Source organism: Schistocerca serialis, chromosome 2 (assembly GCF_023864345.2).
Source record: "Schistocerca serialis cubense isolate TAMUIC-IGC-003099 chromosome 2, iqSchSeri2.2, whole genome shotgun sequence".
In the NCBI taxonomy this organism is placed as follows: Eukaryota; Metazoa; Arthropoda; class Insecta; order Orthoptera; family Acrididae; genus Schistocerca; species Schistocerca serialis.
The window spans coordinates 686,950,347-686,973,315 of NC_064639.1; the positions used below are offsets into that span (position 1 = coordinate 686,950,347).

General features: G+C 39.5%; 1 protein-coding gene across 2 annotated transcripts in view; it reads left to right on the forward strand.

Annotated features, from left to right (window-relative positions):
* The window catches only part of LOC126457811 (leucine-rich repeat-containing protein 1-like), a 147,466-nt gene that overhangs the window by 78,384 nt on the left and 46,113 nt on the right, over nucleotides 1-22,969 (forward strand). For both annotated transcript variants that reach the window (XM_050094427.1, XM_050094426.1), the window contains 3 exons: nucleotides 10,450-10,614; nucleotides 10,794-10,902; nucleotides 16,161-16,200. In XM_050094427.1, the coding sequence (XP_049950384.1) occupies nucleotides 10,450-10,614; nucleotides 10,794-10,902; nucleotides 16,161-16,200 (314 nt within the window). The remainder of the gene's footprint in view (nucleotides 1-10,449; nucleotides 10,615-10,793; nucleotides 10,903-16,160; nucleotides 16,201-22,969) is intronic.

Below are 22,969 nucleotides of genomic sequence, written 5' to 3' on the forward strand. Positions count from 1 at the left end.
TGCTGCCAATATACCAAAATTGGAGCCGCATTACATTTCATATGCTGCAGCAATGCTCTCAAATGGATGCTTTTTGATCGCCTATTATACCTTTCCATTTCACTACATGGCAACTGGGTTGTATGTAATTTCATTTGGGCGATAGGAGAGTCCAGATTCCAACCCCCCCCCCCCCCCCCCCCCTCCCCCTCCATTTGCATACATACTTGTCTACTGCACATTTCTTTTGACAGATAACAGCAGTTTGTCATCTTGCAGTGGAGTGAAAATTGCTTCCCTTTTCAATGGAATGTTTTTTACCACAATTTTTTCCAACTGCTGTACTGTGGTGTGCACCAAAACCTGTCGGCGTGTTAATTTTTTGGCGAAGCAGGACAGTTTTTCATTTTATTAAAACAAGAATTGCCATGGCTAAGAAGCTTGACTCATATCTATGGATGAAACTGAAGAAAGGAAGGTTAAGTTTCAACATTATGTTGACATCGTTAAAGATGAAGCCCAAGCTTGAATTGGGGAAAGAAATTCCCATCGTCCTTTGCAAAGTGATCATCCTGGCATTTATTTTAAGTGCTTTTTTTATGCATAGAAAATCTAAATGTTGACAGCTGTATGGAGATTTTGCACCCCACTTCATCAGAAAACTAATTCACTCTCTGTACCATTACAGCACCTGTATTGGTTACATCCAGAAAAAGTAGGAGGAATGTGTAGTGTGTGTGTGTGTGTGTGTGTGTGTGTGTGTGTGTGTGTGTGTGTGCATGCGCGTGCGCACGCACGCACACACGTCCCCTCCGGTTATAGTTATTTGAATTCTCTGTTCCTTCTTTAAATCACTTCATGTTAAGTACCAGGATGGTTCATTCAATGAAGCCTCGGATATTTCGTCCTTCTTATCTTCCTTCGCTTATGATATCTTTCAGGGAATGGTGTCCTTTGACTTTGAACATCACACCCATCAATTTGTTACAAGCATCCTCTACCATATCCAAATCACATTCTTGAGTACTTTGACACAGGTACTACTCTCATTTCCACAACCTTTTGAAAAGGTAAGCAAGTTCTTTGAAGTTACTTATTCTAAAACCCACCTTTCTCAGTGTTAAATTAGACTGTTACTGTACTCGAGTATCAGAATTTAAAATTACTATATTGAAAAGCAAATCACCAATTTTCATACTCCCCCAAAAGTCTTGAAAAACTTGTCCTGTCTGAAATTGTAAAGGAATGGTACTGTTAGATTTGTTCTGTATCTGTATAATATTTATCTTATTTGTTAAACAATGGATAATCCAGGATGGAACAATGACAGTATTATGAAAAGGATAGATTGCTACTCACCATGTAGTGGAGATGTTGAGTCATAGACGGGGACAATGAAAGGACTGCTAAGCAAGTAATCTTCGACCAAAAGGAGTTCTTCTGAAAACATTCACGCAAACACCTCTCACACATGTGACTGTTGTGTGTAGTTATTGAGGCCCGACTGCAAGGAACAGCAAATGATGGGAGAAGCAGTGTGGGTGGTGGGGGTAAAGAGGAGACTGGGGTGGGTGGGAGGAGGGATAACAGGGTGGTTGTGGGGAATGGTAAAGTGCTGCTTGTGGGAGCATAGGGTAGGGCACCTAGGAGCAGTCGGGAGGTTAGACGGACGAAGGGGGGAGGGAGCAGGAAAGGAGGGAAGTAAAAAGACTGTGGATGTGTTGGTGGAATAGAAGGCTATGTTGTGCTGGATTGGGAACAGGAAAAAGGATATATGGTGAAGGATAGTGCCTAACAAAAGTTTGACTCGACATCTCCACTATACGGTGAGTAGCAAACTGTCCTTTTCATAACTTTGTCATCTTATTTATTCTTTGTTTTGCTTTGAATAATATGCTTGTTAAGGTCAGGTACTCCCTCTTCCAAGCTTCCGTTCTTTCCTCAGTGTTATATTCTTCATCTGTGAATAAAACTGTATTGCCATAAAATTGCAGATGATGTTTTAAAAGTGCTGATGGTTCCGTTTTCACATGATATATGGACGAGGAAGGAATCATCATTGGTTTGTGTAGGACAGTGGTTTGTATGTGTTATAATCATTTAACTGGAAATAAATAGAGTTTTTGACGACTGCATCCCATCTGCCCACAATTTCTGCCATCACATTTTGTAACAATCAGTTTTGTGACTAATAGTTTTTTGTGGTAGACTCCTTAGGTAGAGAGATCTATGTTGCTAAGCCACATCGGTTCAGTCATTGAACTGTAGCTTTCAGTGACTTTCGTCATCATCATGTGGGTAAAAAACTAAGTGCACATATGACCTCTGTGTTGTGTGCCTATAAACTCCATGTACATGTACACGTACACGTGTACACACACACACACACACACACACACACACACACACACACACCCTGATTGCCAGGAAGTAATAACATTGCTCATAAATATATTAGTTATTAGTAGTGCATGGGAAGCATTCTCTTAGTTTTTGCCACAAAGTTGATTTCTGCTGCTTGTTTTATAAAGGAGTTCCAGTGGGATGCTATGTGTGTAAGATATTCATTTTTGAATCTTATTGTTTTCAGGCTGTCCGACAATGGAAACACCAGTTTGGAATATCAACAATGTAGGAAAAGATAATTGCTAATTGCTGTAAAGATGACACGTTAAGCTGCAGACAGGCACCATTAAAAGACATTAACACACAAGCTTTCAGCGAAAGCCTTCATCAGAAAAAGAAACACACACAACTAATTCACCAAACAAGCACACCTCATGCACATGACCGCCAACTCTAACAGCTCAGACCAGAATGCCATTCTGGCTTTGTGTTTCCAAATGGTTTTCTGCTTTTGTAATAAGTGTTGTTGATGTTCCACAAATTGTTCGTCTACGGACTGATATACTTTTGACACACTGACACCAAAGGTGTTTCACAAGCCATATTATTTGTTTGATCTCAGTTGGGAGCCAGAACACTAGTTTCAGTCCATGGTTTAGCAGTATGCAAGAGTTTGCTGGATCTTGTGGTACAGTAGGACAGTATTGTGGATGGTATCTCTAATTCTCTGTGTGTGTCAGGAGTTTTTCTGTGTCTTTAATGTGAAAGCAAATCCTATGTCACACATACTGCAGCTGTTTTTCCTAATGAGATGTTAAGGTCTTCTAATTCAAACTACTCCTAATGATCATTGTCAGAAATACTTCTTGTTTTGTAAATTAATGTCCTTAAGGTCATTCTGTTCTGTGCAGGATTATGAAATTTTCTCAAATTTCAGATGGGTGTTACTCAGAAGTATGTACAAAATTAACCTTTAGTTCAAAAATACACAGTTTCCACTTGCTTTGCTGTATAAAATACCTTTATGTGTCAAGTAGTTTGCTCTTATTTTCTCCTCTCCAGCACAGTCATCCTTTCCACTGCATATTTTGAAACAATAATTTGTGTTTTATTGTATGCGTGTATTTTGTTCCTCTTTGTTCGCATCCTCTAATCATCTTTATGATAAGCTCCTTTTTACCTGTGTCAGTCATTTCTTCGCTGTCAAAGCCAATAGGGATTCGTGACATGTATTTGGTATCACATTGCGCTCCCAGGGATGTACATAAGCTTGAAGTCCAATTCCTGCAGCACTAACATCCAGCAAATTAGCTAGATGCCTTTATTTCCTTATAATAGGAACGATAATACTTGGTAATATATCAGTACTCTGGTTCTCCTTCTTGCAAACCAATTGTGTAAACCTTCTTTTTCAGTGGTCTCAGTACCTCTTTCTCACTTCAGTGTCATGCTGGAGAGAGGCTGGAGATTTCTTTTTCCTGACTGTTCCCTTTTGATTAAATAACTATGCAACTAAACCATTTGTCCGAGTTGTAAGATACATATGTATTTCATATCTCTTTTTTATGTCAATTTATTGCAAAATGTACATACAGATGTAAAATTTTGAACAGTTTGCTACATTAGACTGAGGTGACAAGTCATGGGATAGCGACACGCACATATACAGATGGCAGCAGTATTGCATACACAAGGTACAAAGGGTGATTCAAATTAAAACCTTAAAAGTGCTAATAATATTTTTAATTGTAACAGTGAATGTTTCTAATTGTAACAGTGAATCAAAAACTTACATGTCACTTTTTGACATATTCTCCCTGAAGTTGAGTGCATATATTCCACGGCTTCGGAAGTGCAAGGCTACTACGATAAAAGAATCCGTTTGGTTGTGTTTGCAGCCAGTCATACATCATGGTTTTCACCTCTTCGTCACTTCTGAAATGCCTGCCTCCCATTGCTTCTCTGAGTTCACCAGACAGGTGAAAGTCAATAGAAGCAAGGTCTGGTAAATAAGGAGGATGTACAGACATTCAGATTCAGTTTCCTGAATAGTCTCTGCTGTCTTACTCACTTTATGCAGTCGGGCAGTGTCGTGCTGTAGCAATACTCCTGGAGTCAGAAATCGTCATCGTTTATTCCTGATTGCAGGGCAGAGTTAATTTTTCAGTATGTATGAATAAGAAATAATGGTTACTGTCATTCTCCTATCCATGTAATGCTCGAAAATTACTCCATTTGCATCCCATAAGAGAATGAGCAAGAATTTTCCAGCAAACAGTTGAGTGCAGAATTTTTTTTTTGTTTCAGCAGTGACTGTGATGTCATTCCCTGCTTGACCTGTTCATTTCTAGTTGGTGACAGTGGACCCAAGTCTCATCAACTGTAACAGTGTTCTGCACTGAACCAGTACTAATCTTCAAACTTGGGGCTATTTCGTTCAGAGTTAAGGGCCTATTCTCCTTTACAAGCTCCTCCATTAACGCAGTGTTCTCGTCCATCACTATGTGGTGAGCCTGCCCTGGTCTTCAGGCATCCTCCACAGTAGTTCACCACTTTTAAACTTCCTAAACCACTCTTAAACTTGGTGCAATGATGAACACGAATCATCGTACTTGCGCTGTCATTCTGCAATGAATTTCAATTGGTTTGGCACCTACACTACGCAAAAAACGCATCACAGGTCACTGCTCTGTTGTGGTACCTGTTGGCAGTGGGCGACCATCGTATTGCGAATGCTGCTGTCTTGTCCTGTGTTGTAGCATCACTCTACCACCTGTTGCTCACTTTCTGAACTTCAAGAAACACTACTGCCACCTACCAACTCCATCTCACAACTTTTCGAAATTTTATTGAACTTTTAAGGTTTTCATTTGAATCTCCCTTGCACAAAAGGGCAGTGCATTGGTGGAGCTGTCATTTGCTCACAGGTGATTCATGTGAAAAGTTTTCCAATATGATTATGCATGCACGGCAGAAATGAACGTGGAATGGTAGTTGGAGCTATATGCATGGGACCTTCCATTTCAGAAATCATTACAGAATTCAATATTCTGAGATCTACAGTGTCAAGAGTGCGCCAAGAATACAAAATTTCAAACATTACATCTCATTACGGACAATGCAGTGAGTGACTGTGCTCAGTTAATGACTGAAGGCAGCAGCATCTGTGAAGAGTTATAAATGCTGACAGACAAACAACACTGCAACACTGCATGAAATAAAGCAGAAATCAATGTGGGACCTATGTCAAATGTATACGTAAGGATAGTGTAGCGAAATTCGGCATTAATGGGCTGTGGCATCAGACCACTGAAAGACAGCCTTTGCTGATAGCATGACATTGCCTGCAGCACTTCTTCTAGGTTCATGACCATATCAGTTGGACCCTAGATGACAGGAAAACTTTCGCCTGATTAAATGAGCCCTGATTTCAGTTGGTAAGAGCTGATGGCAGAGTTATTGTGGCACAGACCCCACAAAGCCGTGGAGCCACGTTGTCACAAGGCACTATGCAAGCTGGTGGTGGCTCCGTAATGGTGGGCACTGTGTTTACATGGAGTGGACTAGGTCCTCTGGTGCAACTGAACTGACCATTGACTGGAAATGGTTATGTTCAGCTACTCTGAGACCATTTTCAGCCATTCATGGACATCATGTTCCCAAATTATGAAATTTTTATAGGTGACAAAACACGCTTTTACCAGGACACGATTGTTCACGATTGGTTTGAAGAACATTCTGGGCAATTTGAGCAAATGATTTTACCACCAATACTGCCCAACATGAACCCCATCAAACATTTGTAGTACATAATCAAGAGATCAATTCCTGCACAAAATCCTGCACAGCAACAATTTCACAATTATGGACAGCTGTAGAGGCTAGGCTTAACATTTCTTCAAGGGACTTCCAATGACTTGTTGAGTCCATGCCACATCGAGTTGCTACATGGATCGAAAGGAGGTCTGACACAATATCTGGAGGTATCACACAACTTTCTTCGCTTCAGTGTATATATTGTTGCATAAATTCAAGAGTCCATTATTATTTGTTTCTGGTCTCAGCAATGGACCTGGTTTGGCATGCAACAGCTGTTGTTGGAGGGGGAGGGGAGGGCGAGAGGGAGAGAGTGTCAGTCAGTCATGTAGTGGTTAAGGCAGTCTGAGTGGTTAAGTGATGATTTGTATTATTTGTAAGGCTGCCATTATACAGGGCTATTACAAATGATTGAAGCGATTTCATAAATTCATTGTAGCTCCATTCATTGACATATGGTCACGACACACTACAGATACGTAGAAAAACTCATAAAGTTTTGTGCGGCTGAAGCCGCACTTCAGGTTTCTGCCGCCAGAGCGCTCGAGAGCGCAGTGAGACAAAATGGCGACAGAAGCCGAGAAAGCTTATGTCGTGCTTGAAATGCACTCACATCAGTCAGTCATAACAGTGCAACGACACTTCAGGACGAAGTTCAACAAAGATCCACCAACTGCTAACTCCATTCGGCGATGGTATGCGCAGTTTAAAGCTTCTGGATGACTCTGTAAGGGGAAATCAACAGGTCGGCCTGCAGTGAGCGAAGAAACGGTTGAACGCGTGCGGGCAAATTTCACGCATAGCCCGCGGAAGTCGACGAATAAAGCAAGCAGGGAGCTAAACTTACCACAGCCGACGGTTTGGAAAATCTTACGGAAAAGGCTAAAGCAGAAGCCTTACCGTTTACAATTGCTACAAGCCCTGACACCCGATGACAAAGTCAAACGCTTTGAATTTTCGGTGCGGTTGCAACTGCTCATGGAAGAGGATGCGTTCAGTGCGAAACTTGTTTTCAATGATGAAGCAACATTTTTTCTTAATGGTGGAGTGAACAGACACAATGTGCGAATCTGGGCAGTAGAGAATCCTCACGCATTCGTGCAGCAAATTCGCAATTCACCAAAAGTTAACGTGTTTTGTGCAATCTCACAGTTTAAAGTTTACGGCCCCTTTTTCTTCTGCGAAAAAAACGTTACAGGACACGTGTATCTGGACATGCTGGAAAATTGGCTCATGCCACAACTGGAGACCGACAGCGCCGACTTCATCTTTCAACAGGATGGTGCTCCACCGCACTTCCATCACGATGTTCGGCATTTCTTAAACAGGAGATTGGAAAACCGATGGATCGGTCATGGTGGAGATCATGATCAGCAATTCATGTCATGGCCTCCATCCTCTCCCGACTTAACCCCATGCGATTTCTTTCTGTGGGGTTATGTGAAAGATTCAGTGTTTAAACCTCCTCTACCAAGAAATGTGCCAGAACTGCGAGCTCGCATCAACGATGCTTTCGAACTCATTGATGGGGACATGCTGCGCTGAGTGTGGGAGGAACTTGATTATCGGCTTGATGTCTGCCGAATCACTAAAGGGGCACATATCGAACATTTGTGAATGCCTAAAAAACTTTTTGAGTTTTTGTATGTGTGTGCAAAGCATTGTGAAAATATCTCAAATAATAAAGTTATTGTAGAGCTGTGAAATCGCTTCAATCATTTGTAATAACCCTGTATTAGTGGCATGTGATCTATAAAAAAGTTAATGTCTGTCACAATAGATGTTTTGTGCAAAGGAGGTGGAACTGTCAAAATAAATGTAGTCTTTATTATATATTTGATGGCTTTTGGTTATTCTGCTACCATCACAAACTTTTCCTGAACATAGCAGAAAAAGCTCCGAAAATGAGTTAAAGTTTTTGAGCCCATACATTAGGAGGTGGTTTAGAATCATGTCCAGTGAGAGACTAAAGGGGAGGAGCTTGCAAACAATCAAAGCCTAAATAAAACTCCTTGTGTAAGTTGTAATGTAATGCCATCTCAATTTTGTTCAAGGCAACTTCGGTCTGTTGAAGTAAGTTTTTCATTCTTCTGTCTACTTACTTATAATATTTTTCCCTAACTGAAAGGTGGCACCTGATTATACCATGTTTGTTCTCTTACGGATCATAAGTAATGCTCTCAAGATCCCTAAGAATGCACATGCAATTCAGCTTAATCAATATTAGCTAGTCTAGATCAGGTATGTTGCTCAGAATTGCTGCCCTTATGTACTTCTGATCCTTATTGTTTGTCTATAAAGATTTCTTACAAAGTTACTTCTCACTTTTCAGAATTATTTAACAAATATTTAGGTCTTTAGCATGGTAGCCAACAGTATACCTGCAATGTGATTTACTGATTGTATATTCACAGAATTGGCGTAGGGCTGTCCAGATGGTGATGCTTAATTTATGTATTTGTGTTTGCTTTGATATTGAATGACCTTGTGATCCTACCACATGACATACTTAGTATTGATTGCAGTTTAAGTGCTGGTTTTTGCCAAATGAGTGTAAGTTGTACAAAGATTTCATGTATTGGATGTTCTTGTGCAAGTCACTCTTAATGATTGATACACAATCCCACCCTTAAATTTATCACAGTTTCCTTTCATTATGGAAAAAGCTACATTGCTGGCTGACAATTTACAAATTCAAGATTCAAGTTTTGAGACCATTCTCATGATACTAACAGCTTTAAACATTTTACTGTCTGCTCTGTAACACATAACAAAATGCATTACTTTGGCTGTTGATAATGTCTTCAGTAGTTGTCTTGTACTTTACCTACAGGTGAGTCCATTTCCTTGTGAAGATGAACAACTGCAGCATTTTAAGTTCTCTTTGTATTACTATTTTTCAAGTTTTAACCATTTGTATTGAAAAACTATCATGTCCAGATTCATTTATTCATTTCTTGAATGGTTTTATATGCGTGTTCAGACATTAGTTCGGGAATGTCATTATTTTTATTATTTACTTTGTGTTTTTAATTCATCTCTTGACATATTTAACATTTAAAGCATTGTACAAATCTACATCTACATCTATACTCCGCAAATCAGTGTGAGGTGCATGGCAGAGGATACGTCCCATTGTTCCAGTTATTAGGATTTCTTCCTGTTCCATTCACATATGGAGCACAGGAAGAATGATTGTTTGAATGTCTCTGTGCGTGTAGTAATTATTCTAATCTTATCTTCACAATCCCTATGTGTGCGATACATGGGTTTTGTGGTTGTAGTATATTCGTAGAGTAATCGTTTAAAGCCAGTTCTTAAAACTTTGTTTATAGACTCTTTCAGGATAGTTTACTTTTGTCTTCAAGAGTCTTCCTAAGTTGTCAGTTACTGTGCTGTGTACCATCTCCTGAAGATGAAATGTGGCAATAACCAAACATAAGTTACTATTTTGTTTGTTTTCATTTGTTTCTCTAATCAAATTTTCAAGACATCTCCCATCCTTTCAAAGACATTTATGAATAGTTTTGGTTAATTTTACTTTTTTTGTGTTTTTGGCATTATTTTTTGCTTGAAACTCCCACCATACTTTTAATAGTGGCCTTGTTGCATTAAGTTTCTGCTTTGCTTTTGCTTTCTGTACACCTGCAGCATCTTTTACTGTTACTCAAGTATCTACGTTAAATAATTTTCTTTTCCATCCATGTCCATTAATCTTCATTATCTAAGTAATTGAACTTATTGCTGATTTTCTAGTATACCACCATGTTCTTGCATAAATTTTAATGATCAGTGTTTCTGTCATACTACTCAATGAGTCTTTTTCTTTTTATCTGTTTATCCAATTTTAGTCTTCATGTTATAAATCTATAATCATTCCTAACTAGAAAGGGCTTTAAAATTGTCAAATCCTGTACAATGTAAATAAACAGACTGCTTGCGGTTTACTTTCATTTTGTATTGGTAGCAGTTGAAAACATGTGATCCGTTTTCAGTAAGAGGCAACTACAACCAGTAAATTTGTTACCTGTCAGGTTTTCTTGAAATGACCGATTAATGATCTGCTTCTGGATGTTCTGCTGACTTGTTGTTTGCATTTTATGCATAAAAAATTGAGTTGAGAAATACGGTCAGGAGTATATGTTTGTATGTCTGTTTAGAGAAAGAAAGTAAAATATATCAGAAATTGTGTGTTGTAGGTACAGACTCAGTTGAAAAGGAACACTGTTTGACATATTATTCTTTAACAATAGATTTGCCACCTTATATTTGTCATTTCTTAATAATAACTATATACTTTTTTAATAGTTGGAATCGTTGCCTGACAGCATGGAACTACTGGCTAGCTTAATGCTCCTGGATTTGTATGATAATCAGCTCGAGTGCTTTCCAAATTTATTGATGAAATTGCCAGCCTTAGAAGCCCTTGATGTAGATAACAACTGTTTCAGTGCTCAGAGCAGTTTTGAGAAGGTAAAGGAAATCTGAGTTTCAATATTTCTTCTTGAATTTCAAGTTAACTGCTAATTTATTTCAGTAATTTGTTATTTCAGTAATTACATATGACAGTTTTATTTCATATTTGAGCTTCCTGTTTACATGTAATCACCTGGATTTGTGCTTTCCTGTCTGATGAGTAAATTTGTTTTCAGGTGACTGGTGAAGCAAGTGCTAAATATGAACAAATGAAAACCAGGTTAAGGAATAAAATTCATTCCGTAGAGCGGATAGATGTTTGTAAACCTCCTCCAGATTTGTTTGGTTAGTTTACATTTACATTTTACTAGAGCTATTTAAGCATTATTTCCTACACACACAGTTTTACTTACACAATAACAGGTTTCAGTTATTGAAAGGCTTAACTGTCAAAAGAGAAAACACTCAAAATATATGTAAAAGGCTGAATTCATTAAATTTATTTTGATAAAATGTATACATTTAATACCGTGCTCAACAGAGAAATAAAGCTAAAGAAAGTAAATTTAGTATCTTAGTAAAGAAAAACTTGTTGCATGTGGAGGAATGTGATGAGAATGGTTGTAATCATTTAAATAGATTGCCAGGATGTATGTGTGTGTGAGCTACTGCACTCTAGAAGAGAACATTGTGGAGAAAATCTGAACTATTGAGTCTGTCTCAATGACCTCTAATCAGTAGTCATTAAATGCCAATCCTTGTTGTTCCAGAAACGACACTTTTTGTAGTGTCATACAATGAGCGTTGAAGAGATTGATTGTCCTCAGTATCACCCTTAAACAAAAATGGTATACTTTCTTAGGTGCATCCATTTCTGCTTTACTGAATAGTGGGATAACATGTGATATACTTTATACGAGGTCTGTTCAAAAAATCCCAGAACACTTTTAATTTCGTGTGTATGCTGTGTTGGAGTGAAACACAGTTGGCACCCTTGCACACTCCTGTGTGAGAAGCAATGCATGTGCATTAAATTTCTCGTGCAAGAAAACCTTTGCTGAGACACACCAAATGATGTAGGAAGCCTGTGGTGATGAATGCTTAAGCCGTACTCAGTGTTACGAATGTTTCACATGATTTAAAAATGGCTGGACAAAAGTTAAAGATGTCCCTTGTTCAGGACACCATGCGACGTCTATCGACAATGCTCAAGTCAGGAGTATCTACAAAATTGTGCTTGCCAACTGAAGGTTGACTCTCGAAGAGATTGCAGAAGAATGTAACATTTCACTTGGATAATGTCACAAAATCCTGACACAGCATCTTGGAATGCATCTTGTTGCTGCCAAGTTTGTCTCTCAACTCATGAGTCGAGATCAGAAAGAACTTCGCCTCACAGTCTGTGAAGAGCTTTAGAATCGTACAAATGAAACGGAGATGTTCCTTAAGGGAATCATTACTGGTGATGAGATGTGGGTCTAGTGTTATGATATTGAGACAAAGGTATAATCTCCACAGTGGTTCAGGAAAGGTTCTCCGAGACCCAAAAAAGCTGCCAGGTCAGGTCAGGTCAACTGTCAAAGCCATGCTGATAGATTTCTTTGACTTTCAAGGATTACTTCATCATGAATTCCTGCCACAGAGACAAACTGTTAATCAATGATATTATCGGGACATGTTGCAACACCTGCAAGAAAATGTGAGAAGGAATTGGCCTGAAAAATGGTGAGACAATTCATAGCTCTTGCATCAAGATAATGCACCCACACACTCATCCCTATTGGTGTGTGATTATTGCACAGAAAAGGAAATCACTATGCTTTCTCATCTTCCATACTCTCAAGGCCTGGCCCTATGAACTCTTTTTATTTCCGAAATGAAAAACCACGTTGAAAGGATGAAGACTTGCAACAATAAATGATATAAAAGAAAATTCACAGACAGCACTTCACACGATCCAGCAAAATTACTAAGACTGCTTCTGGAAGTAGAAATGGTGTTGAGAGCAGTGTATCAATTTTGGAGGAGAGTATTTGGAAGGAGACCATGCACAATAAGCAAAAGGTAAGCGTAGGAAAATTTTGTGGACAAAGTTCTAGAATTTTTTGAACAGACCTCATATGTTAAAAGTGTCAAGAACACCGTCGGCTGTAATTTCATCTCCAGTTTATTGGCTGCCAGTTTCAGCATTACAGTTTTCCCTCATCAGGCCTTCCATACCAGCTCACAGCTGAATTTTCTCAATGACAACAGTATGTATGCCATATATGAAATAACTGGACTTGGCACCAATTCTGTCACACAGTGCATTTGCACAGGAGAACACCTCTGACACAACTGCTGCTCAGCAACAAGTGTTTTGAAGGTGGTGGTGTATGCAAATGCAGTGTGAACAAGAGCTGATGCGAAATCTGTTTATTTCAGATATGACGTATATACTGTTGTCACTGAGAAAATTCAGCCACTATCTGGATTAGAGGGCCTGAGATGATGTATTGTAATGTTGAAACCAGTAGCTAATAAATTGGATATGAAATTACAGCTGACTGTGTTCTTGACATTTGTAACAGGGTATACTTTCTTCTGATGCTCAACGTTGAACTTAGACTGTTAATGTTAATATGAGGATATGTGGTCCTTTGTGATCAATATATCTTACAGCTATTTAACCATTAAGCTGCTAATAAAGACAAATCATACAAAATCACTGTGTAAGATTGAACTATTTTCAAGAATAAGTGCTCTTTGTTATCCAGATGAAATGCACACATTGAATTTTTTTCAGTTGCCTGACACCTGATAGAGAGCGAAAAGTGAAAAAGTCCCTGTTTGCATGTCTTCATATCAGTAGCAAGGCATCAGTTAGTACCATGTTTAATTAAATTTGATGCAAGTTACATTGTTTCATACGTGAAGATTAAATTTGATATTGTGAACAGGGTTGCCAGAGATTATGGAAATCGGGGAATATCAAGGGATCTCAAACAGGTCGGGAAATCAAGGACATTTGAGAAAACACTAGAAAAATCTTGTTTTTGTCTTAGTAGATGAAATGGTTTTTTTTACTGAGGTATCATGCATCACCACTGGCTTCGTGCAGCTGAGTACATGCATTGCTTCCCTACTCCCTCATTACTAGTGCTTCTCTCCTTCCTGCCACTCCCCTTGCAGTCAGTGCTGCCACTACTTCTTGCCGCTAACCTAGCAGCTGCCGATGAGAAGCAGGGAGGTATGAGGGGTGGTTTGTTTGGATTTGATTCTCAGAGACTGTAGATGCAGCAGCCTGGACAGCGATCATGTGTGCATGAGTTGTGTCTGAGTGATTGTATGAATGTGTGTGTGCTCTCATTTTCTGACAAAAGCTATGGCTGAAAATTTGGTTGTGAGAGTGTGATTATCTTTCCTATGTGCCTGTCTGCTGCTCAGCAACTATCTTTACGATGAGTTGCTACCTATCCTCATTATTACTGATTCTCAGAGTATTAGAACAAGTTATCTGTTGCATGGATTGATCACTGTGGTCTCATGTCATCAACATGTTGTCTGTGGCTCATGAATAGCTGGCCACACGAGTGGATTCCCATGATGTGCCAAAACTGCAGGCCATTTCTGTGGGTATTGTAATGGATTGGGCCAGCCGATCTGAAGCCATTCGGTTCCCACTAATGTGCAGGCCCTGCCCATCGGATCTACTCTCACTGATCTACCCGCAGGCTGGGTATGTTTGTGTGTGGTGTAATGCAGTGGTTTTCATGGTTTATCCTTGGACCCAGGACTGCAGTGCTCCTCAGCAGGCCAAAGGCCATGGGCGATGGACTTCAGGAATTGTGACTGTCTCACCGCAAGTATGTTATACAGTGTGACATTTTATAGCCATTTTATTTGTTGTAGTGCATTTTGGCACTTCAAGAGTGGTTTATATATTAGAAAGTATGGATGATAAGAAAAAAATTTTGTCGCTGGCAGTTTGTACGCCATGTGTTCATATATTTATCAAAAGAAAAATCACAAAGTATGTGTAAAATAATAAACATACCACAGTCGGTAATAGCCGACAGTAACGAACATAGCAGAGCCAACATTTTATTGGCGTTCACATACAGTGTCAGTTTACACAATTCTTTCCTGCTTTATACACTCCTTTCAAACGGCCTACTTCTTTCTGAGGTTATTTCTGAAATCGGGGAAGATACTTTAAATCTGTCTTGCGACTCCAAGGAAATGTATATTTTTGTCACCAAATGTGTTTCGTTTTATTTAAATGAAATAACATCAGTGGTCATAATGAATCATATATACCAATTGGCTTGCTTTTTCCATCTAAAAACGGTTAATTACAAAAGATTTTGACGTTAGTACTTAAGATTTTTTCTCACATCTGGAAATGCCATCTGCTTCCTAGATTTCCTTGAGATCTCAAAATTTTGTCAGGGAAAAATACTAAAACTTGTCATGAAATCAGGGTATTTCATGTGAGGAAACTTGTGGCAGCCCTGGTGAATTGGGGGATTAAAACTGAAATATTTTTCTTTATATGAGGCCAAAACATGGCAGTAAAATTTTAATTCTTATGAACGACTTACAAAGTCTTCATACCCTTACATTAAACAAAAATTTTATATATTAACTTGTAAATGAAATGTAGCTCAAACTATAAAAGGTGATCAGAAACAGTCTGAGAAGCTTTAACGGTGTTGCGAGGTAAGTTGTGCTGAGGAATAATTGTTTAAAAAAAATCGATATGTTTTATCATTTTCAAGGTAATTAGCATTGAAGTTCGCCAATCAGGCTGCTGCATGCGCAAATTCAAGAAGCCCACCAGATAAAATTAGTGTCAGTTGTTCTCATAGCGTAGGTAATAGCACAAGAGACTGCTCAGCCTTTGGCTTAGGTTTGATTCTTGCTACTGTCCCATGTCCAATTTTGTGTCTCTCTCTTGTGCAGTTTTAGGAAACCAAACGAAAAACACCTCTGACGACTGTGTCCCTGGCAGGCTGCTTGTGTGTACAATGGCCTGATGGGCAAACTTCCACGGTAATTGACTCAGAAAGTGAGCAAAGCGTCAAAGTTTTTTTCAAAACAGTAAATTCTCAGCACAACCTACCCCTACAAGCTTTTCATATTGATTCTGACCAACATTTATATTTTGAGACAAGAGTTGTACACTATATTATGATACAGTGGATGGTAAAGTAAACTGAATTTTCCCTTTGAATGTCAAACCTCAAGACCCCAGTTCTTTGGACTTTTTGGAAAATAGTGTAAAAGACTCAAAAGTTGAACCTGACAGGCTCTAAAATGCGTCCAACTTTTAAAAATACTGTTTATTAGATAAGTATAAAGCTCAAATATGGTAAATAATAGTTGGAGATTAAAGGAATGAAGACAAATTTTCCGCCATTGAGTTCTTTATTATGTAAACATTTAGCAAAGGTGAATGTATTTCTGTTTTAATTTCTTAAAGACGGCACTTTTGTTTTTATGTGTCCTGTTTTCTCTTCATTGTAATTTAGTCTCGTATGTTGAGGATGCTCAGAATAATAACGAACTAATATCTTTGTAAACTGTAAAATAGTCAATACTTATTTGCTTTTCTTTTTCAGACCATTGTGAATATGAGTCATCCTGCAGTGAATTAAATACGTAAGTATCATGTTTAAATTGCTTAAAATCTTTCCAGGTAAATAAGATTGATTTGTCATTATGATTGTATATAATTTCTATTCTTATCATGTAACATTAAATTAACATAAGTTAATCAAAGAGTAACTGCATACTCTTCAGCACTAGCAAACAGAAGTCGTTGTACTGTGTTTTTATTATGCCAGTAACAGAAGAACATCTGAATTGAATAATAAAAATGGAGTCCATCGAATTCCTGAATGATGTGAAAGATAAATGCCAGATGTTTCCCACACGTGACCCCAGTCTGTGGCTGCCGTGGCCAAACTGCAAGCAGCAGTTCGTGATTGGAGAAGCAGTCTGGTTGGTGGGGGTTAAGGAGGAGGATTTGGCAGGAAGGGGGGTGGGGGGAGCTATAGCATGTTAGTTGTGGGGGCTGGTAAAGTGCTGCTTGTAGGATCATACACTAAGAGATGGAGAGAGGGTAGGGCAGCTACGTGCAGTCTGGATGTTAGACAGATGGCAAAAGACTTTGCGTGTGTTGGTGGATTAGGGGGCTGTGCAGTGCTGGAATGGGAACAGGAAAGGGGATAGGTGGGTACAGGACAAAGACTAACACGTTGAGGCGTGGAGCGTTACGGGAATGTAGGATATATTGCAAGGAGAGTTCCCACCTGTGCAATTCAGAAAAGCTGGTGTTGATAGAAAAGATCCAGATGGCACAGGCTGTTACACAGTCATTGGAATGAGGAATGTTAAGTTTGGCAGTGTGCTCACCAGCTGGGAGGTCCAGCTGTTTCTTCGCCACAGTTTGTTTGTGACCATTCATGCCGACAGGTACCGTATTTACTCGAATTTAAAGCCGCACTCGAATCTAAGCCGCACCTGAAAAATGAGACTCGAAATCGAGGAAAAAAAATTTTCCCGAATCTAAGCCGCACTTGAAATCTGAGACTTGAAATTCAAGGGGAGAGGAAAGTTTTAGGCCACACTTCCAAATCGAAACAAACTTGGTCCATTGTAATATGAGACACAATTTAGGTTGAATGAATGACGATACAGCTGTAGTAGTTTGGTTCGAGTCGTAAGCTTAGCAGTTAAGCTTTACCAGGTAACCGTTGTTATGCGTCAGGCGCTCCGTCCGTATTTATACGGGTACCCTTCCTTTTTCACGTGCTTCGTCTGGTTTGAATTGATTGCTTATTTTTCTTTGATCTAACAAGTGCAGTTCTCTTTGTTATAGGTGTTTCCGTCACTCAAAGCTGAAAATGCATTACTGTACTGTGTTAAGCATTGTTTGTCGCATTCTGAAAATGAGGGTTTACGGCCTGTCGCCGCGCGCGGCATGGCTTGCTTTTGTGCACGCTACTGCCGCTTACAATTAAAAAAAGAAACAGAGAGAGGAATCGTCTCATTAGCGAAACAATGGCATGAGACTGCTATTCGTTGCTACTTACACTGCTGCTTTCTTTGATAATGATCAACAAGAATCAAATAATAGACTGCGTATGATAGAAGATGTTCTGAACGAAAATTTAGCGAAAATTTTTTCCGTTTGAAAAACTTTGCAGACGCCTCTTTAGTACATTACATTGTGCACAGAAATTAGGGTCATCTTAGATTTAAAAATCTAGTCAATTTCCGTGCTTCATTTTTGACTGTATCACTATTAGGCATAAGAATAATACGAATATAAACACAACATGGTATGTATATTCTTCTGCGTCTGCTGTTGTCTCACTCTAGTTTCGTAGTTTTTTAGGCGGACAGGATTTAAATGAGATAGCAGCAAACACGATAGAATACATGGCAAAATGTTTATATTCGTATTATTCTTATGGTGAAGAGAATACTGCATGTGATTCACAATTCATAAAAGTTCCTATTAGCAACCATTTCTTCTCACAGTTAGGAAAAAATTCAGAAAGCAGAGTTGGCCATATTGACAAATATCCCAAATAGTCTTGCCAGTCGGATTTTCGTAGTACATTGAAATGCTGCTACGTTCGAAGAGGAACAATACGGAATTTGTATTTACTTTGTTGGATAATGCATGAAATGCAGTGGTCGAAACTCGGGGCAGAGAAAAAAAAGCTCGTCTTCCACCTTTTTTTTATTTATTTACTGACGCAGAGGTTTTGTTGCCAGTATTTGTCTTTGTGCCTGCGAAGCATGCCTGCGTAGCGCTACATATATTCGACAACAGAAGTTAGTTGTGGCGGCACCTACCAACATTTTTCAGAACTTCCGCTTACTTTGCACTCGATTCTAAGCCGCAGGCGGTTTTTTGGACTACAAAAACCGGAAAAAAAGTGCGGCTTAGATTCGAGTAAATACGGTAGCTTGTTGGTTGTCATGCCTACATGGAACGCAACACAGTGGTTGTAGCTTAAGTTGTAGATCACATTACTGGTTTCACAGGTATCCCTGCCTTTGAGCCACGCGAAGTAGCTGTGCGAACTGAGCCGGACGGAGGTTAGAGTCCTCCTTCGGACATGGGTGTGTCTGTTGTCCTTAGTCTAAGTTAGTTTAACACTTTCAACACTGCCCTCTTTACACCCGGAACTTGGCTGTGAACTGGCATGTTTAATGGATGTTTGAAATTAGATTGCAAAGAAGAGAAGAATGATAGGAATATGGTTCTTGCATTATTTAGAAGGAAAAATTAAGAGCTTTATGTGAATGTGAGTTTATTTTACAATATAAAATACAAATTGGTGTTATAATTAAGACAAGAAAACACAAAAATATCGTGGACAAAAAAGTTTTACGTGATCTCTCTCTTGAGTAATGCCATTATACTGTATTTTTTTAAAAAATTACTGTATTTTATATTGTATTTTTAAAAAAATACTGTATTTTTAAAAAAAAAATATCACTGGAATGTCTACCTGCAGGTACCTGTAAACTAGAGTATTTTAATAGTTCAGGTGTAGTTGAGCATTTGTGTGAAAATCCTGGAAACACTGTGGGACGCAAAGGCCAATGCCACAGTCCTTGCACCACCATCTTTTTTCCTTCCTGATGCGCTTACCCATCTCTTTCTTCCCCCCGTCTGAACATACTTTGCATTACCTAGTAGTATTCACCTTGTTTGCAGTGAGTGGGACCTTCTCTGGAAAGTGCCTTGCAAATGTACACTCAATTTGTGAGGATGAAGCGGCTTGTTGCTGAAAAATATTTCCGCCCTTCTCAGCCAATTTCTTCCCCACTTTGTGAATAAAGTCTACTAGGGATACAATTTTCCTAGTCTTCTCTGTATATAAAATAAAACTGATGACAGTTGACATGATAAACAAATGGAAAAATAGCTTTTTCCACCACTTCAAAGTTTTTCGGGCAAACGGATAATAGCTGGAGAACTGATCTGCTCTGTCAACCCCAGCTGTATTCTTATTGTAATCAATAATAATATATGGCTTTACAATTTCTGCTATTCCACCTTTGGCCCTCACTTGAATACTAGTGCTGGTAGACTTATGCTTTGTGGAAAGACAAAAAACATCTCGTTTTGATTTCCACTTCACTGCCAAGAGATGGTGTTTCCTTTGAAAAACTATCTGACCTTTTTTAGTTTTAGTGTTTTGAATATTCGTGGCAAACCTTTCCTGTTATTCATTACAGTTCCCACTCCAAGAGTTTTATTTTCCCACAACATGTCCAAAAGAGATGGACTGGTGTAGTACCTATCCATATAAATGCAATGTCCTTTGCCAAAGTACTGTGAACACAACCTCTTTACAAGACCCTGGATACTATTGTCAACATTCCCTGCAGAACCTGTATATACATCACAGTTTAGCATATAACCAGTTGATGAATCACAGAGAGCATACAATTTTATCCCATATTTATTGGATTTGTTTTTCATGTATGCTCTGAAGGCTATTCTACCACGAAAGGGACACATTGCCTCATCTATTGTCAGATTCATGCCTGGATGAAAACTCCTTTTGCTTTTATTTACAAAGAAATCGAAAAAAGGCCTCGCTTTGTGAAGTGGGTCATGCTTTTCTTCGCCACTGCTAATGAGCGTAGCATTGTCATTCAAGTGTAACAACGACAATATACCAAAAAATCGATCGCGACTCAACAATTTACTCGCAAATCCTGTCTGCAAAAACGGGTCTGTTGACCAATAATCACTGATTTTCTGCAATTTGACGATGTACATATGCAAAATAATACTGAAAAACCAGTAAATCTCTTGCAGTTTTACTGCAGACCACTTATGCCAAATAGAGTTTATTTTCAGGGTACCTTAGCGTTTCATTGCCGTAATAACTTTACCAGTGTACCAATTCGTTTCACTTTTAATGAGCCGAATAATGCCGTCATCAAACAAATAACTAAAATATTGAAGCTCTTCAGTGACATCTGAAAAATGCGATGCTACGCCTACTACTTCCTGGAAATCCAGCAGTGCTGGCTGATCGTCAAGTTCCGACTAATCTTGCTCATTGTGCTCAGTGAGGCACATACGACCAGGTACCACAGATGGTGACTGATGGTCTGTACCACTCTCTGCATAGAAAAAAAAATAATGCTAAGATTGGTACTAAAAGTTACTAAATTCAGGTGAATTAATGAACACTACTCACAATACAAAATGCAGTAATGAACTCTTCACTTTGTAAACAATTGAGACACATACATGCCTGAATCATCACTTGTACTTTCGTCTGGCGAGTACGAATCCTCTTTGTTAGAATCGTCAATTTCAGATCCTGCATTTCCATAAAGAATATCTAAGATCTCGGCCTCCATCAACTCACTGCGCGCCATTTTCATGATCGTAAACACCTGTGAATGAATGCAGTTAACTTCGTCTTTGCAGTACTCACAACCGCTCCCAGGACGAGATAGCCGATATATGCTGGCATCTTGCAGAAGAATGAACTAACTCCACATTAGTTGACGAAACTGCTTCGGAAACCCACTAAACGCACTTACAGAGCCAAAGAAAGGCTCGCCCATATGGTATACGGGTGCTGGCGCCAACATCAGGGTGGCCGCGCCCGTATGGCGTGCGGGCACCATGCTGTAAGTGTTAAGGTAGATTAAGTAGTGTGTAAGCCTAGGGACCAATGACCTCAGCAGTTTGGTCCCATAGGAACTTACCACCCTGTCTTTGATGGAATTGGTGATGCTTGTGATTGGACCGGAGTAGGTTGTGGCAGCAGGAAGTATGGGACAGGTCTTGCAAATGGCTCTGAGCACTATGGGACTTAACTTCTGAGGTCATCAGTCTAGGTCTTGCATCTAGGTCTGTTATGGAGATATGAGCCATGAGACAAGGGATTGGGAGCAAGGGCTGTGTAGGGATGGAAAGAGGATATCGTATGGTTTTGGTACCAGTGGAATTCCACTGTGGAAGGGATGGGAAGGATAGTTGCAGAGAACAATGAAAGGTAATCAAAACCCTGGCGAAGAATGTAATTCAGTTGCTGCAATCCTAAGTGGTACTGAGTCACAAGGGGAATGCTCCTCTATGGTTGGAGGGTGTGACTTGTGGAGGTGGTGCTTTATCTCTCCAGTCATCCACCACCTCCCAAAGTCCCACTGTTCAGTCACTGAGGAGCATTCCCCTCATGACTCACTACCATCCATGACTGGTGCAACTAAATCACATTCTCTGCCACAGTTTCAACTACCTCCTCATGAAATGAGGAATGTCTTATCCCTATCCTTCCCACCTCTCCCTCAATGGTATTCCACTGCCCACCAAACCTACACAGTATCCTCTTTCGTCCCTACACAACCCCCTCTCGCAACACCTTGCCCCATGGATCATATCCCTGTAATAGACCTGGGTGCAAGATCTGTTCCATACATCATTTTGATACCACCTACTCCAATCTGTCACCTATCCCCCATGAAACCAGTCATGTGAACTACAACCTAAGCTGCAACCACTGTGCTGCATTCTACATGAGCATGATAACCAACAAGCTGTCCATGGTCACTAACAAACTGTGACTAAGAAGCAGCTGAACCACCCAGTAGCTGAGCGCACTGCCCAACACAAAATTCCTCATTTCAGTAACTGCTTAACAACCTGTGCCATCTCGGTTCTTCCTACCAACACCAGCTTTTGCGAACTGCACATATGAGAACCCTCCCTGCAGTATATCCGACGTTTCCTTAACCCTTCTGGCCTCAAGCTTCATTAGTCATTCTTCTTTACCCACCTATTTTCTTCCCTCTTCCCATTCCAGCTCTATACAGCCCCTATTCTACCAACATACCCACAGTCTTTTCACTCCTCTCCATTCCTCTGCCCTCTTCTGTGCTGAGTTCCACCTAACTTCCTGACTGCACCCTCTCTCCATCTCATACATGTATGCTCCCACAAGCAGCACTTCACCGTCTGGCAGCCTCCTCCTTACCTCACCACCCACATTGCTTCTCCCATCAAGTGATGTTGCTCGCAGTCTGGCCTTGCAGCCAGACACATTGGTCATTTGTGTGTGAGTTACATTTGCATGAATGAATGTGTGTATGTTCTCTATTTCAGAAGAAGGCCCTTTGGCCAAAAGCTTATTTGTTTAATAGTCTCTTTGTTGTGCCTATCTGCAACTCAGCATTTCCACTATATGGTGAGTAGCAATCTATTATTTTCATAATATTGTCATTATTCCATCTAGATTTCCCATTGTTTAAATCGTAGCCTAAATGTAAGTACACAGTATCCATACATGTTTGAGAAATTGTGTTGCAAACCTGTTCAATTACAACAGAAATCTGTAAGTTGATGGACTTTAAAGTTATTTCCATCTGTGTTTCACAA